At 34.8% G+C, this 16,649-nt stretch overlaps 2 protein-coding genes across 4 annotated transcripts in view; one reads left to right on the forward strand and one right to left on the reverse strand.

Annotated features, from left to right (window-relative positions):
* Positions 1 to 16,649, forward strand: part of CCDC146 (coiled-coil domain containing 146) — a 70,841-nt gene that overhangs the window by 12,564 nt on the left and 41,628 nt on the right. The gene's annotated exons all lie outside the window — the stretch shown is intronic.
* Positions 3,713 to 10,044, reverse strand: FGL2 (fibrinogen like 2). Its single transcript, XM_008921222.2, has 2 exons — positions 9,385 to 10,044; positions 3,713 to 6,798 (listed from the first exon to the last, which is right to left on the reverse strand). The coding sequence occupies exons 1-2, from the start codon at positions 10,004 to 10,006 to the stop codon at positions 6,092 to 6,094; spliced, it is 1,329 nt and encodes a 442-aa protein (XP_008919470.1). The 5' UTR covers positions 10,007 to 10,044; the 3' UTR covers positions 3,713 to 6,091.

Here is a 16,649-nt window from a genome sequence, read left to right on the forward strand (position 1 = left end):
TTTCTTTTTGCTGGTGTCTAAGTGTCCAATTGCCATCATCCACCAGAGAGCAGAAAGAACCTTTCATGAATATTTTTCAATGCTATTTTGAAGCTCAGAGTGTTTCTGAGATTAATGAATTTACTACCTCCGACTGCTAAAAGTGGTTGAACTGCTAATAAAAATGTTAAGCAAAATTCTGATTCTACTGGAAACATAGAGCAAAATCTCCATGTCTACCAAAAAATCAACAGTATCATGACAAAGACTTGTTTTGCTGCTGCTTATCTGACACTGATTTATGTCGATCCTCTAGCTGGAAGAGCTTTAAAGTCATAGAATGATGCATATATTCAGTGTTTGGCTGTGGTTTAAGGGGAGAAAGATACCTCTCATTTTCTCTTTTTTCTCATCTCTGCTGCAGGAAAGAAGAGAAAGTTGCATAAAGGTTGGCTACAGCTTTCAAATATAAATACTAAGAATCAATATTTCATATATTTCTTTAGTGGCATAATGATGTCTAACAGTCCCAGTTATGAATATACAACCTTTTCCAATTTTTTTTTTGCTAACAAACTGGTTGTTAATTCTCTCCTAACTTAGGTTAAATGGTAGGTGTAAACAACTGTCCTGTTTAACAAAGTCAATACATCTTTAATCCTAGAAAAGCTATCTTGGGAGATTAGGTTATAGTTTTGTTTTTTTTTTTAACATGAACATCAATTTAATTTCTGTTCCCCTACACTCTGTAGTAATGTACATTACAGTACTGTAATGTACTTTCTGTTATTGTAAAGTATGATCATCAGTATATTTTTGCATAGTAACCATAGCAGTGGATAATTTGTTTCAGTACTCTCCAAACATGTATGTGCTCTATCAAAGATGTAAAAATCCTAACACAGCTGTTGAATGCAAACAACATTTTCAAACTTAAGCTGATCCTGGCACACTTCACATTAAATGCTTCAAAGGCTCCTGGCACAACAAAAAAGCCTATAAATATGTTGGCACAGACAGCTAAGACAGATGTTGTCTCTGCCTCCACCCACAGGAATCCGACTGCTAATTAAATAAACTTTTTTTAACTTTGTTGATATGGTCACTTGGGAAGTCAGTTAGGCATCATAATGTGTCTGTAAGCTGATGTGTGGTTTTTTGCAACAGCTTCCAGCAAGTGAGCAATAATTTACACAGTGGATGTTAAAGTGATTGGTGGTTGTGGAAAGTTGATTGTTCTAAAAAAAGCTGTAGAGCAGTGAGGTGAGTTACAGGTGCCTTCAAACAGCAGGAATGAGAATGGAGCCAGTGTAACGTGCTTTTTCTACTGAGAGGTTCTTTTCACCACTAGCAGTTGACACTGTGTGGAAGCAAGGCCAGGAGGTTGTTGGATGTGTTCAAACTATCACAAAGCTGGCAGTGTTTCTCTTAATTTCTGAAAAGCCTGTTCAAAAGCATTTATGATGTCTTGTTTCTTCTATGCTGTTATAAAGTCAAGTGCAGATTTCATGCCACACAGAGGAACCACAGCTCCCTAAAGTTGTGAGAGTAGGAGAAGGAATAACCTTTAACAGTCACATCATCTTGCATTTTAGTCTTTTCTTGATCATTTCTGATACTCTTGAGACTTGACAAGACAAGCATGTTGTTTTCCAAAGCTATCTCCCTCTTCCTGCTTTCTCACCCAAAATACATATTTGAAACAAGGCAATCTTGTACTAAAATTGAGTCTACCTGACTTTGTATGTCAGCACAACAGTGTGATGAGGAAGCCAGAGCAATGTTAACCAACCATACATTCAATAAAAATGCCCAGTGGTGGAGAATCATCTGTTACACAGGTGAGGTTACTTTAAATGTTAAAAAGTGAATTTCTGATTTACTTTATCAAAAACACCTGTGTCCGAATACTGCTAAATGAACAGAGTCTGAAGCTCTGTGTGGGAAAGCATTCTTATATTTGGGTTTAGCAAATGGAGGTTGAACTGCAGAGTGAAGCAGAGGGGCTTTTGTACTCTACCTGAAGAAAGGTAGGAGAATTTCTGTTTCTCAAGGTGAATCCTGCTTCTTCATAAAAATCATTGTTATTCCTTAAATGTATGTGTGTAAAACCTGCAATTATTTTCTACTGTGTAATTCTAAATGATGGCATACTATTCTTGTAGAAATGTAATCGTAATTAAACTTAGAGTTTGTCTTGATTATATGAATATAATTAAGTATTTGGGGATATTTTTTCCAGTTACTAGTTTCTAAATGGGTTCTTCTTTTACTGAGATCAGAAAAATCTGATGAACAAGGACTTGATAAATAATATTGATTCATACACTGTTCTCATGACATGTGTGAGGCTTGGACTTGACACATCATCTTAAAACATTGTTTTCTGTTTCTGGTTACCAAATTAACTTCTGTCAGAAGAATTATAACTCTATAGAAGTTTAATTAAAGCTATGAATGAAAGAGATTGCTTTAGTAAATGAAATGTTTGTCTTTAGTAGGGCCTGTGGATGGTATTGCTCAGCCATTTTTCTTTGAAACTTAGGTGAATGTCTTCAGGCCCATATGTACCATTCCTCTTATTTCCTGAACAAAAAGGAACACAGAACAATTTTTTCTTTTTAATATTTTTAAGTCCTCTTTCTTTGTAGGCCAATATTTAATTATTTTCTCATCTTTTTTCCTCTATGAAAACTCAAAGTCAATCCTTCCTGTTTTGATTTTTCTATGACACGTAAGTCATAGAAGCTAAGTAAATTCAGTGTTTGTTTCTTTTGTTTGGTTTTGGTTTAATTTATAAACAAGGTCTAGGTATGGATTGAGGACCATCTTAATTCATTTTCCAAATAATCAATAAAAGCAAGTTTGTTTTCCACCAATTTTTCAAGCTACCTGTTCTCAGCCCTGAGTTTGACTGCAGTCTTTCCCAATAAACACCATTAGGGAAACAGGTATTTCCATTAAAAAGGGAAGGAAAAAACATCACTGCTTTCAATTCTTCATTTCTTCTCTGGTTTATTTTTTTCTGTTTTTTTTTCTTTGGTTTTATTTAAGCAATGCATAGAAAGCCAAGAAATGACAGTCTGCTTGGCTGATCACATCGAACAGATGGGTTTATGTCTTTATTTTTTGGAAACAACCCATAGGAATTTTGCTAGCAAACCCACTGTTAGTAATCTTCTTCTCTAAAATTCACAGTTTAAATATTAGCAAGATTAAAAGCACAAGTGTTTTCATAAAGATTATCAGTGTTACCTGTTTTCCATACACAGTTTGAATTATTAAGCCTTAGTCAGAGATCAAGTGCTTTTTACTTGTATAAAAAAATTGTGTGCTTTAATTTGGGGTAATATTTGTATTCACATGCTTTGATGTTACTTGCATGTGATCTGAAAGGTCAAAACAGATTAGTTTGCTTCTTCTCTTTCATATTAAAGATAGAGGTTGTGTAAACCTATGATTGGGCAATTACTTTTTTCGCTTCCAAAATATGAGTAGTTTCAAAAAAATGTCTGAGATTTCAGCCTTTGGTATTATCTGGCAGCTGAAGTGTCATAAAGCAGATCTCTAAGGAGCTATCATTATTAGCAATTACTCTCCTGGCACATCACATAGTCATCTATGTTGGTTATGTGTGTTTTCTTATTGCTTCAATTTTTGCAGAAAATCAATAAAACTATTTATGACAAGTTTTTTGTATAGTTCCCATGTACATCTATGACAGTAGTACAGCTTTAACAGTGTGACATAATTTTATTACACCAAGGAAGAACAAAAATAATGGTATCAACAACACTTTGTAAAACCAGTACACATTGACAGAAGTTCAGCTACAACAGTTCCAGGCAGGTAATATTCAAATTTGTGCAACAGCATTACACTTTGTTTTTCCTTTCTTTTTTTAATAGCATCAGACAAGGCTTTTGCAGGTGATATTAGTCACATTTGCTTATTCTGTTAAAAATCCTATGTTTTATGAAGTTTTCTTCAAACAAGATTAAAAAAGAATAATTTCTAACAACTTAACAGAAAAAAGCCATTTTCAAGTAGAAGCTTGTAGATACTGGAAGTCATACTTAGCTAGTTACCATATAATGAATAGGAGCAAATTGTGCATTTAATGCAAAATTAATAAATATAATCATATGCAATTAGATATTTACCCTTTTAACTAGTTGGTTTTTTTGTTTTGTTTAGACAATTCTTTTTTATCCCAAAATAAATATTCTATAGATTCAAAACACATTCTCAAGGAAAGATTATACATCTTGCAATTAAACTTTTTCATTGCTCTTAAAAATTGAAATACAATAAACCAAATTACACTTGAATTATCCTTCAAAGTATTTACTTCTTTAAAATATATATTAATATTTTACAATTTTGTAATTGCCAGTGTTCTTCATTTGCATAAATTATAACCAAAATATTTTTGTTATAATCTTAAAAAAAGTAAAGGTCATATTTGTGAAGTATTAGGTCAGATGTATGCCTATATTCTGTGTATCCTTATATTCCTTTAATGTCTCTTTTAACCAAAAAGTCTATACCAGCAATGACCACACTTTAACTAGTAAAGAAATAGTTTTAGTGTAGTTTTTCTGTGTCTCAAGATTTGTTTAAGCAAGATGGTGGAATAGCCTCTTGCTAAGATAAATTGCATCTCCACTCAGAATGTTGATCGCTATATTTGTAGAGACATGGCCCAGATACACAGTCAAATTTGTGCTCACTATCTACAATGTGAGCTTTAATAACAGTATCTCTAAATGGCAATTCCTGAAGTATTTGACAATTTGATTTTTTCATTTGTTACATTTTAGAAAAAAAGTCTTACCTTGCATGTTCTCTTTTTTCCTTAGAATTGCCAGTGGGTTTTTATGTTTCTGTGGCTATGATAGGGGTAGTCTAGAAATGGGGAGAACAGTCTTTTCATATATTTCAAAACATTTATAATATTTCTTGTAATTTTAGGGTCTAATGATACTTAGATTGAGAAGTATTAGGATGAAAGCTTGAGTCTCTACAAGAGCATCTTGTAACATTTGGCTTACCTAAAAGATTCAGGAGAAAGCGAAATGGCTCTGGAAGCTTAGTATGTATTTAGAGGCATTAATGCAAAGACAGGGATTCTTCTTGATGTGTCTTTCCCTTACCTGTCTACCTGCCTATATAAATGTGCAGTAAGCTACACAATAGCTCCTTTCTCACACAAGCAACAAGTAGGACCTTGAGCTTGAATGGAGGAACCAAGAAGAGCAAGAATGTTGTCGTTCATTACATGCTCGCTACATGTGTAGATGTGGCACTTGGGGTTGGGGACAGGGTTAAGTGGTGGACTTGGCAGTTCTATATTAACAGTTGAACTTGATGATCTTAAAGATCTTTTCCAAATTAAACGATTCTGTGATTCTATAATTATTTCCACTGCTTTTATTCAATTCTTCCACCAACTTCTTTGAAAAAGCTTTGATAAAGAGGATGAGATTTGAGGAATCATCTTCATTTTCTAAGTTTTCTCCAAGTCTTTTTTCATGTCTTTGGGCAAACTATGTGGCCCTCTATTTTTCTAATCCTTTAAAAATAATAATTTGTAGTACTTTTCCTAATTTATATTGATATTGCCATGGTATACCTTTGAAGTTGTAAAGGATAGATGATAGAAAAAGGCTGCTCCAGAGACACTGGTTTTTATTCTAAGTGTTGACAAATTTGTATGTTATTAATTATACCTATGAATTGTGTTCAGGTTAAAATGTAGGTATTCATTCAGACACAATTTGTGGAAGACCATTGAAAAGTTTTAAATCATAGAATGTGGTATATCACAGTCAGTAAAAGCACCAAAAGCAATGCTTAGAATATTTACATAATGATACCAAGACTTATCTGGTGTTAAGTTTTAGCAATAACTATTCAGATACTTTCATGCTGGTTTTAATACATTATATGGGTCAAACTGTCTCTAAAAAATTATGTGGAAGTATGTTGCTTTGTCTAGAACAATTTTATGCCAAACATAACTGAATACTTGAATTCTGAGTATAATACTGAGTAAGTACAATGTTGAGTGCAATCCAATGCAAACTAGAGAAATGTAACTGCACAAAAATCATTGGACAAAACTTTTGGGTCTGATCATGATTTTTACTGATTTAAAGGCTTGCCTATATCCAGTGGGAATATCATCAGAAATCCCATGCCATGTACCCCAGAAGATGCCGTTGCGAACACCTTTGTATTTCTTGTGGTAGTACTTGCCATTGAGGTTGGCTGACAAGCACGCATCAAACCACCAGCCAGAGCTGTAGTAGGCGCCGCAGTTTCCTGAAGGATACCTGTCGTTGTCCTTGTCTGGAGTTGTAAAGAACTTTTGGTCATGGTTGTAATGTTTGCTGTAGTGAAGGGCGTCTCCTGCTGTGCCGCTGTAGCCGTGAACGCTGAGGCGGTACTTCAGGTACTCGTTGGCCACGTAGAAGTGTTCATATTTCGCGTACTCTCTGATTCCGTTGAAGTCTTCAAGATCAATTCGCAGTTGCATTTCTTGGCTCTTTGTCAGGAGGTGAATTCTGTCATTCCCCAGCCAAAACTCCCTGCTGAGGTTTCCAAAGCCATTTTTGTAGTCATTCCAGGTTCTGTTGAAGTTAGTGCTGCCATCCTGACGCCGCTGCAGCACTGTCCAGCCACCTCCATTTGTTTGCATGTCGCAGTAAACTTCAAAGCTCTCATTTCTGGGGTCAGGACTAATCCTGTAGATTCCATCACTCCTTTTGCCTGCTGTGTAATGGTCAGCGCAGTCTCTCTGCATTATTTGTATAACTGGTGGAAGAAGAGACGGTGTTAGAATGAACATAATTGCAATTTTAAAAAGAAATAAAATTTTTACCCAGACTGATGTGGCATGTAGAACTTGGAATGAAGAGACTTTTACACTGGAAATAGTACTGCAGCAATTTCAGTTCTAAGGAGAAACAGATTTTTTCCTTCTATAATAGATGCCACCTAGGATCATCAGATAGCTGTCCAAAAAACCCCTTAAATGACTTTTTGTATCAACTTGCCAAATATTACGGGCATTTTGCTGGTTTGCTTTACCTTTCCTCCTTTTCTCTGCTCTTCATCCTATTATTACCTCCCGTCCATATTTCTAATGCTTTGTGGTTACACACTTGCTGCTTTTTATGTTTAAATGTATACAATCACACCCTGTCTGTAGTTATCTGGCAGTGTGTCAGAGAAAGAACTTTGTCCACATGGCAATGATGTTATTCTGGCTGTTGTTCAGTTAACATAATCTGATAGAGAACATAACATCCTTAGGAATGTTTCATGTGTTAATGTTGACTGTACTTTAGGAAGCAGGAAAAAAGTAATAAAATTGTCACATCTATTGTAGTAATCATGTGATTCCTAGAAAGATGAAGCTGGAAAAGCGACGGTGCTTTCCTGTGTATGTGGCATTGCTGGCTTTACAGAAAGGAAGAATGTTGGCATCTACTATTAACACAGCTTTTTCCCACCAGTGGGTGATGTGTTTTATTCAGAAGAAAAATACCCCCAGGTTTTTCCTTCAGACTGAAAGTCCATTTTTGATCTACAGTGTCATCCAGTAATGTGATTCTATTCAACAGCATGATATTAGAATTCCATGTTCTTAAGTAATACAGAGAGCTCTCAGAAGTTCTGAGTTAAGAGTCAAAACCATAATGTTTATTCCTATTGCAGATCTGAATTTATGGGCATGTTCATTTGCAGGCTTGGATTGTAATTTTTCCTGGAATATTTGAACAATTAATCTACTTCTTGAAAGGGAGAAGTGTTCTCAGGCTGCAGCAGGGAATAAGACCCAGGACTTCTTGTTTTCCCATAAACTGGAAAGTTATGAAACCAGAAAGTATAGGAATTAAAGGCTTAACAGTCAAATCTAAATCCACAATACTTTCTAATTTATTTCATTGAATTTTGTATCAGATCTTTGGTGGACTGAGTTTCAGACCAGATACTGACAGAGAATATACTTTTCAGGCAAAATTCTTATATAATCCAATTCAATTCCTATTTAAATAAAGTTTTACTGTTTATTTCAGTGGATGCAGGAATAGATCCTACATAGGAAAAAGTTGTAGCTGTTGTCCTTGCTGGTTTTCATAATGAATATATTGCTACTACGAGAGCTTTTAACATGTTGCTGTAAAATATAAGAAATATCTAAATGATCATATGCTGTGAACACTACTCAACATTTCAATATGTGTAAGGAATATCTAAAATTAATTTAGTCTGTTATGAAGTACTGTACTTGAATGTGATTCATTGCCCATTATCAATATAACAAAAAAAATCACTCATTCTTTTTGTAAATGTTTTATGTCTGAATTAAAATAAATTGATTTTAACACTGATTTTTATCTGATTTAAGCTGATTGCGTATATAGTAAAAACATTACCTTTATTATTACTTATTTTCTGAAACACCTGGAATATCCTTCTATTTTCAATATGGGTAGACAGAAGAACAGTTTTATTTTAAACTTGAATGGTAAGCAAAAGAGGCTTAAATAGTGTAATGCAGCCTGATCTGTCTCTGTTTTGTCTCTCGAGAGCCCTATCTTCATATCTTTGATATTTAAGTGGTAGAATACACTGACAAAGTACTGAACATTTCCTGTTTTCAAAGATTTTTACATAGATATAAAAACTTTATGACTTTACAAAAACCCTTGATCTTGCCTTAGTAACAGTCAACATCAGAAAGAAATTATTGGTTCTATTTCATGATTCAATTAGGACAACTAAAAAGTAAAAGAAAAAAAGTGTTCGTCAGTGATAACACCTCTTTCTGTTTTATGTTGCTTATATATTAAATTAATGCAAAGGATTTAGTATTAAAATGATGGTATATATGTTACGCAGTCAAGAAATACTGTTAATAAGTTTTTTAGCTGGGCCTTTCACATGTTTGCTGTGATGATAAAAAAATTATTTTACTATCCATCTGTTAAAAACTAAACATTTTAACAGATTCATTTTACTCCTTCTAATTCAAGAGGAAAGCATGTGTAGTTCACTGATGTTTAATGTCTTTAATGAAGGGTATTACGGTGTAAAATAATGTTGATTTTTCACATTTACCTGTTGAATTGCAAAAAATTGTCCTTAAAAAATTAATGTTTTAGATCCTTAATGAAGTCCAATTCTAGGAGGAACCGAACACCTGCGGCTCTCAGTAACCCTCTAGTGGCTGCTGAAATGTTTTACAGGAGTATAAATAAACACTAAAAGAGCAGATACTTGTGAAGTTAATAGCACAGCTATTTGGTTAAAATATATTTTAAATTGTTTACCTAATATTAGTAAAAGGCACAGAAAGCTTATACAGGCAGTAAGAATTAACAGGTTACATACCAGGTCTTGATTGCATTGCTGGACACTTAGAAGAACACTTGTTATCCAGGTTGTTCACAGCAAACGTTAAATTTGCAACCTTGCTGTCAACATAATGTTCTACATTGTTCATATTTATGAGGCTCAACCTCTCTAAACGACCCTGCAGTGTCTGAATCTGACTCTTTGCATTTTTTAAGCTGGTTGCCATTCTGTTAACTTTGCTTTGCAGTTCCTTTACTCTGTTATCTGGAATTTCACTGTTTGCTGCCGGAGTTTCTGCATTAGGTAGCAAGAATTCATTACTACTGTCTCTTTCTTGGTTGTCATCTGCCTGCAGCTTGCAATCTTGGCAGCATTTCTTCAGCTTGTTTACTGCTTCTTTAAGGTTCTGTACTTCTTTGAGAGTCTTCTCAAGCAGTTTGAATTCTTTGGGTAACTGGATGGTCATCGGAGGCAGATTTATCTGATAAGGACAATCCTCTCCTTCATCACATTTCCGATTAGTTTTGAGCTTTATAGGACAAGTCTCTGTAACTTTTGCTTCTTTAGCATGCTCTTCATCTTCTAAAACAACTGCAGAGACATTTGTGAAAGCAAGGAGAGTTGTCTTCAGCAAGACTGTGAAAACGAGGAGCTTCATCTTCACTGAGAATCGAGCAGTATGAGGAAGTATGCAAAAGTGGAACAACTTTATAAGGGCAGCTTGAAGCCTGTGAGTTATCAGACTGCCTACACTGTTCTCAGAAATGGGTGGGAGTGCTTGCATCACGGGTGATTAATAGCAGAGCAGAGTAGGTAGTGCTTGCAAGAGTAGCACATTTCAGTCAGTATTCCTGACTCAGAGCTAGTGTATATAAGCAAAATTATGAAATGCATGTGTGCTGGTCACTTATTGTAGTTTAATTTCATTCCTTCTTGTACATGGGTTTTCTTTTTTGGGAAAAATAATCATCTAACCATCTATAACAGTCTTCTAACATCTGTTTCTTAACATTTGAGTGTCTAAAGCTTGTTCTCTAACCCAGACTATAATTTTAACACAGCAGGTGGAAAAAGTAAAAACCAGCCCCTTTCTCATTAGAGGTTTATCACAGCAATAGCTTCACTGACACTCAGTCCCCTTCTTCCTAAAACTTTTCTTATAACTTAATAGATGTATTCATGAAAATTATGTAAAACCAAACAAATGTTGAAACACACATATAGTTTTGATTCCAAACATTTTTCAGGATGGAGTCACAAACTCAGGAGGATGAGCAGCACTTTCTTCTTCCTACTTTACCTAACCCACCTTAAAATAGTTGTCTGGAATATTCATAATTTGTATGGCACATCACTGCTAAAAATCACTATTATCTGATTCTGAGTACTTCTTATTGAACCTTTCTAAGTGAAGGGAAGTGAACTTAAGACAGTTCCCTCTTTGATGCATAGCATCATAGCTGTTGGAAACCCAAAGCAAATCCTGGTGTTCTGAATAATGTCCTGAATTTTAAATCTAAAGGGAGGCAGAGAGCTAGGGAAGGAACTTTCATCAGTTTGGGGTATTGCTCTTCTTTTTATTGTGCCTCATATCAGCTTTCAGAGTTCATCATGTGCTTTACATGACTAATCACACCAAACAAAGTAGTTCTTCTCCAGGTGACAGCTGCCATGTACTTCCTTATTTTTATTTTACAGCCACCTTTGCTATTCTCATGTGATGCCTATGCAGTTTTAATGATCTATGTCATTTTCCTTGTGCCTCAAAGCAAGGCAAGGATGTGTCTTTATGCATTCACAGCTTGGTCGAAAGCCAAATAACTTGCATGAGTAAAGGTATTTACACCAGTTCTTGTTTAATTAGTCAAATGTGAACCATTTAGTTCCTTAAACCCTATTTGAAATCGCTCATAATACAGATTAAATATTAAACAGACATTAGTCACGCCTATAATCCACAAGTTCATGATGTCTGTAATGTTACTGGCTTTTATACACACTACATGATTATATTGATATTACAGGAGTGAGGCTTGGTAAAAAAATCTACTCATCCCACCTGCTGCAACACTTCTTTCAAATCTCTGCATAGCACTTTCTTGGGAGATGGCTTTGAATCTACCTTTCCCATCTTCTAAATGAACATCCCGAAACCTGCCATGGTGCTTTTAGTTATGTAGCTAAACTGTGTCTCTCTCCCTTTCAGATCATGATAGTTTCTCAGCAATGAGGTGAAAGACCCCCTCACTCAGGTTTAAGATAAGGACATCACTTTGGTTTTGTTAAAAATGTCTCAAAACTGAAATGTTTGTAACATTTATTATTTTAATTTGTGAGCAAATTTTTTAAATTATTCATTTAATTAATAGGATGCTAATTTTTTATTGTATCAGTGTAAAACCAGGTATTTACAGAGCCTTGTTCTCCCATATGGCTGCTACTGTCAAATGGAGGAAAGCTATACCAGCCTCTTTTGAGGGGCTTTAGAAATAGAATGGAATTCCTAAATCCTTGTTATTTGAGAAGCCCCTTCTCCCCCACACTGTTGTTTGTTCACTTTACAATGAACTCTGCTATCTGCTTTGTGGCTTTGAACTGGACAAACTGTTCTGTATCTGTAAAATTATTAATAATTATCCTTGGTAGACCACATTGTATGAGTTGCCTTGAAATTTTTAAATGCATATTGAATATTGTTGTAATTTGTGACTGCTGTGCTGCATTGAAAGCCAGAAATATAATTAAAATTTTGTAACATCTAGAAGGGCAGAAATTTCTAGTAATAGTGAATGTTATAAAAAAGAAAGTTCAGATAGTAAGGTGAGGTATCTGAGCTTTTCAAACATCTTTATCCTGATACATCCATTCCTTGGCCCCATACATACCTTCCTTCTGGGATATTTGCTTCCTCCTTTATGTGAGGCTTCAGTAACTTGAGTTGCTCTGCTATGCTCCGGATTTCATTATTAGTCTGATGTTCTGCTGCTAGGCTGTCAGCAGTCTGTTTGGAGTCCAAAAGATCCATTTCTCCATCAGGTATCTGTATGCTTCTCCCACCTGGAGAAGTCTTGTAATTGAGGGCTGGTCTTTCTTGCTGTCCTGTCAGGGAAATGTCCATTCTCAACAATTTGTCACATCTCTCTTCTTCCTTCAGGAACTCGAAGTAGTATGCCACAGCCTTTTTCATGTTTCAAGTCTCTTATCTTCCTTGGGATAAATGAAGCAAATCTTCAAATCTGTTTTTTTCAGAAGTCTTTACCCTTAGAAAGGACACTGAACAATCTTAAAGTGTGAGATGCTGATGCAGCTTAACTGCATTAATGGCAGAAATATTGACCAGATCAAAATTGAGAACTGCACGTTGTTTATAAGCAAAGTTTCTTCCCAGATGGGGCCTCTCTAGATCCCTAGACTGTTCTGCATAAAACTTAAAACTTTAAATCAGTTAAGCAATCACAAAACCCAAAAGCCAATCTTTTTCAACTGTGACAGGTTCTAACAATAACAGCTGATGACTGTGAGACTTTTCTACTAAGGCCTTTGGTTTTTTGCTTAAAGGTAATTTTCTTGTAGTTTTTCATCTCTTTTAGCCTTCTTTTTAGGAATCTGGTTTTCCCCCTGTGGTCTGAAGAGATATCTTAATCTTACAGACGTATCTTCCTAAACTGAAAGCTCATGATGTTTTTAAATTCTACTGAAGATTTTAATTCTATTCCAGAACTACCCAGTGATGACAAGGTTAAACTGATGTATTTTCTTTCATCAGACTTGTCTGATGAGTGTTTATTCAAAGTTTATCAAAACCAGCATGAACCCTTTCCCATGTTTTTTTTAGTGTACAGGCTTTTTCTGGCAGATAATGGAATGCAGGTCAAATAGAAAACAAGGTTGTGACTGTAGTCAGATGTTAATTTAACTAGTGACTGTGGCAATTTAAAACACAACAGCTTGCCATCTGTTTGATGACTTTGTGCTGTTAGTCAGCACCTGCAGAAGAGTTGCTGCAAAGCATCCAGGTTTCTCTGAGCAGTTCAAATGATTGATATGAAGAAACCTGAAGAACATCTGAGTTCATTCATATGAACCATTTTGGTGGCAGAGTGGGATGTGTTAAGATTCAACTGCTGCATAATATTTTTGATGTTTTTTGTAAACTTCAGTGATTCTGTGATACATTTTGGCTGAGAAAGAGGATGAAAAGTAATTAGATTAATTTTCAGGTTTTCCCACAATGTGGGATATATACCAAAATTCCATATTAGAAACAAATTCTGATTTAGAATTCTCTCTGATGAATTCCATTGCAGTTTTTTAAATTCAGTAGTCATTCTTCGTGCAAGAAGTCCTTATATTGTCCACTGGATTGTGGGACTACCCATGGAACTTCTCATGTGTCCATGAGAACACATCAGAACACAAAAAGAAAGGCAGTCTGGTTCCATTTCGATTTTAGTTGTTAATATTCAGATACAGATTACACAGAACTAGCAGCTGTGTGACTTTCATACCTGTTGAAATTGGTCATTGCTTTATTTATAAATTCTGGCAATAGGCAGAAAGGCAGCACTGACATAGAGCATGTAAGTAGTAGGTTAGATATTTATATAAGCAATTGTAAATGTAATACATATTATAAAAGTCGTGTGGTCAAAGAATATCACTCCTTCTGTTGAGGTGAGGACCATATTTGTGAAAAAACAGGTCCATGAAACTAAATTCTTATTATTTCTGTTTCTTTCCTGACATCTGAAGATCTGCCTGCCCAAAATCTACGATTTACTGCTGAATATTTCCTTTATCTGTAGCCACAGAAGATGCTGTAGTTGGCTCAGTATATGGGGCGAATAAAGCGGAATGCACTTGAAGAGTGATGACATACCAGATACAAAAGCCTCTCCCTGATATGTCTTTTCTGGAAAATTCCTTTTTGATTCCTGCAAACCTGCTCCAATAAGACCAGCAAATGTAAGAGTGGATCTTCTTTACCAAAATGCCAGTCTCCTATGCCCTCTCTTTCTGAGCCGTATGAGACACAATTGGCCACCAGATGCATTATTTTTATCCTGATTTTTATATTTTTCATGTAGGGATTGCTCTTTCCCATGAACTGGGGGACAAAACTACTGTTATGAACTTTGTCTTGGGAAAGAATTTGTGATATTATCTTTCCTAGTCATTATTTGTTAGTTTTAGAAGGCTTTTTAGCGGTTTATTTTTCATTAAAGGAAGTCTGGCTCATCCATCTGTAAATAAGAAAGTAAAATTGTAGACATTCTATGTAAGGCAATACAGTGCTGTATCTACCATAAGTAGGTGTATTTATGATTTTCATGCATGTTTTTACCCCCATGCTTAATTTTGTCCTGTTTATGTAGCATCATCTGCAAATAGCTTTTTTCACATGAAATACTTTGTAATAGACTATGAGCCTTTCAATGGTGTATTGATATAAAACACTCCATGTCAGAATAAAGTGACTAGATATTCATAATTTCTCATGCTCATTTATTTGGTTTCTGACTTTTCTGAGTTCCTGGCTTGTTATATGTAGAATCAATGCAGGCAAGTCACTTTTCTTTAGACAGCAAAGTTCAAGGAACCATAAACCCTATGCCCTCACTTTGTGAAGTAAAGATATGCTATATTTAAAAAGTGCACTCAGTCTTCCTATTCATCACATCTATGGTTTTCTTGGAATAGGAAAGAGGGCAAAATCATTTGTGAAGCATTCATTAAAATAAAAAAAGTCACTTTATCAAATTATTTAAATTATTTTAACTTCCATATAGAAATGGCTTAGAAAGGCTATTTTGTTTTCCTGTAAAAATAGCACTTTTGAGGGAAAACAAGCATACATATAAGTGTCATCTTATACAAATGTACTTGTTACTTAGTTATAATTTTACTTGTCACAAACATCAGGAGATAAATGCCTGACTGTGTTTGTGCAATCAATAGCCTTGTGGCTTCAAGTATTGTTTATTACCTAAATAAATGTTGAGAAAACTCAGTAACAAATCTTTTTCTTCTTGAAAAGCTAATAAATAAGCTTCTTCTATGGACTTCTCATACTTATCCTAAGAAGTCTACTTCTTGTAATAGATGTATGTAGTTACAGATGAGAGGGATTCCACCTTATTTTTTAACTCTAGCTACAGCATTAATTTTAAAACCTTACTGCATTTTTCTTTACTTTCTACCGTCATAACCTTTCTCTAGAATAATGATTTAAGCAAGGCATGTAATTCCCTAAATATCTGCAGCATAGCTATTCCTGTGTGTACTTTCACTGTTTCCCAATCTACAAATGGAATGCAGAATTGCATTCTGATAACAATTTATTGTGTAACTAAATATTTACAGTCTTAAATTAGTGATTTTTATCTTCTTGTTTTAAAATGCGTAGAAATATGTCCTGAAGCCTGAAATATTGTTTAGTAGAGAAATTATAGATAATTTTGGAAGTGTTAGTCTTCCATAACTCTGTATTAATATTTGATGCATATTGAAAAATGCACAATGACTGCATAAAAAGTGTAAAGATGATATTTTCTGGGCATATATAAATTGTGATGCAACACTTTACGTTAAAATCAGAGTTTAGGTCATCTAAACATCTGGTATTTGGACTGAGCTCAGTAGTCATCTTTGGCTCTCACTATAGTCAGAGGCAACTAAGAGCCTCACCGAGAATGTTTCTTAGTTCTTATAAATGCTGGAAAGCAGTCTGAAATAATTTAATGAGTTAAAATTTATTATTAAAATTATTAGAGTCTTAAATACACTGACTTAATTATTAATCTCTATTCTGGCACTTATTTTTGCCTTCCTTATGCTTTCTGAAGTCTAAAGGCAATGTATTTCAATCTTTAACTGCATGGATTGGGAATAATATGCAAGTGAGACGAAGTAAGGTAGCCAATGTTTAGACTCAGTATACTTCGGGACAAGTCATTATCCTCTTTTGGGTAAAAATTATAAAGTTGTTGGTACATCAGCTGAATACAGAGAGTATCTTGTAACTGGTGCAATATATATTCAGCCACTGCATCCTTATTCAGTCGCTGCTTTTTTAAAATTTGACGGGGCAGGGCCCTGAGGTGACCTGGTCTAACTTTGAAGCTATCCCTGCTTTGAGCAGGAATTTGGACTAAATGGCATCCAGAAGTTCCTTCCTGCCTTAAATTTTCTGACTTAATTCTCTCATGTGTTACACGGAATTTATTCTTTACTTTATGTTGTAAGAACAATTATGTAAATGTAGCATTCTGGAAAATGAAGTGCATGCTTTAAGCCCTGTA

This window comes from Manacus vitellinus, unplaced genomic scaffold (genome assembly GCF_001715985.3).
Source record: "Manacus vitellinus isolate BGI_N305 unplaced genomic scaffold, ASM171598v3 scaffold_13_pilon, whole genome shotgun sequence".
NCBI lineage: Eukaryota > Metazoa > Chordata > Aves > Passeriformes > Pipridae > Manacus > Manacus vitellinus.

Excerpts from the sequence above, each read along its gene's own strand:
- FGL2 (XM_008921222.2), bottom strand. The coding sequence starts at position 10,006 with ATGAAGCTCCTCGTTTTCACAGTCTTGCTGAAGACAACTCTCCTTGCT. Across the intron at positions 6,799-9,384 it reads AGCAATGCAATCAAGACCTG|TTATACAAATAATGCAGAGA; the intron begins GTATGTAACCTG and ends TTCTTCCACCAG.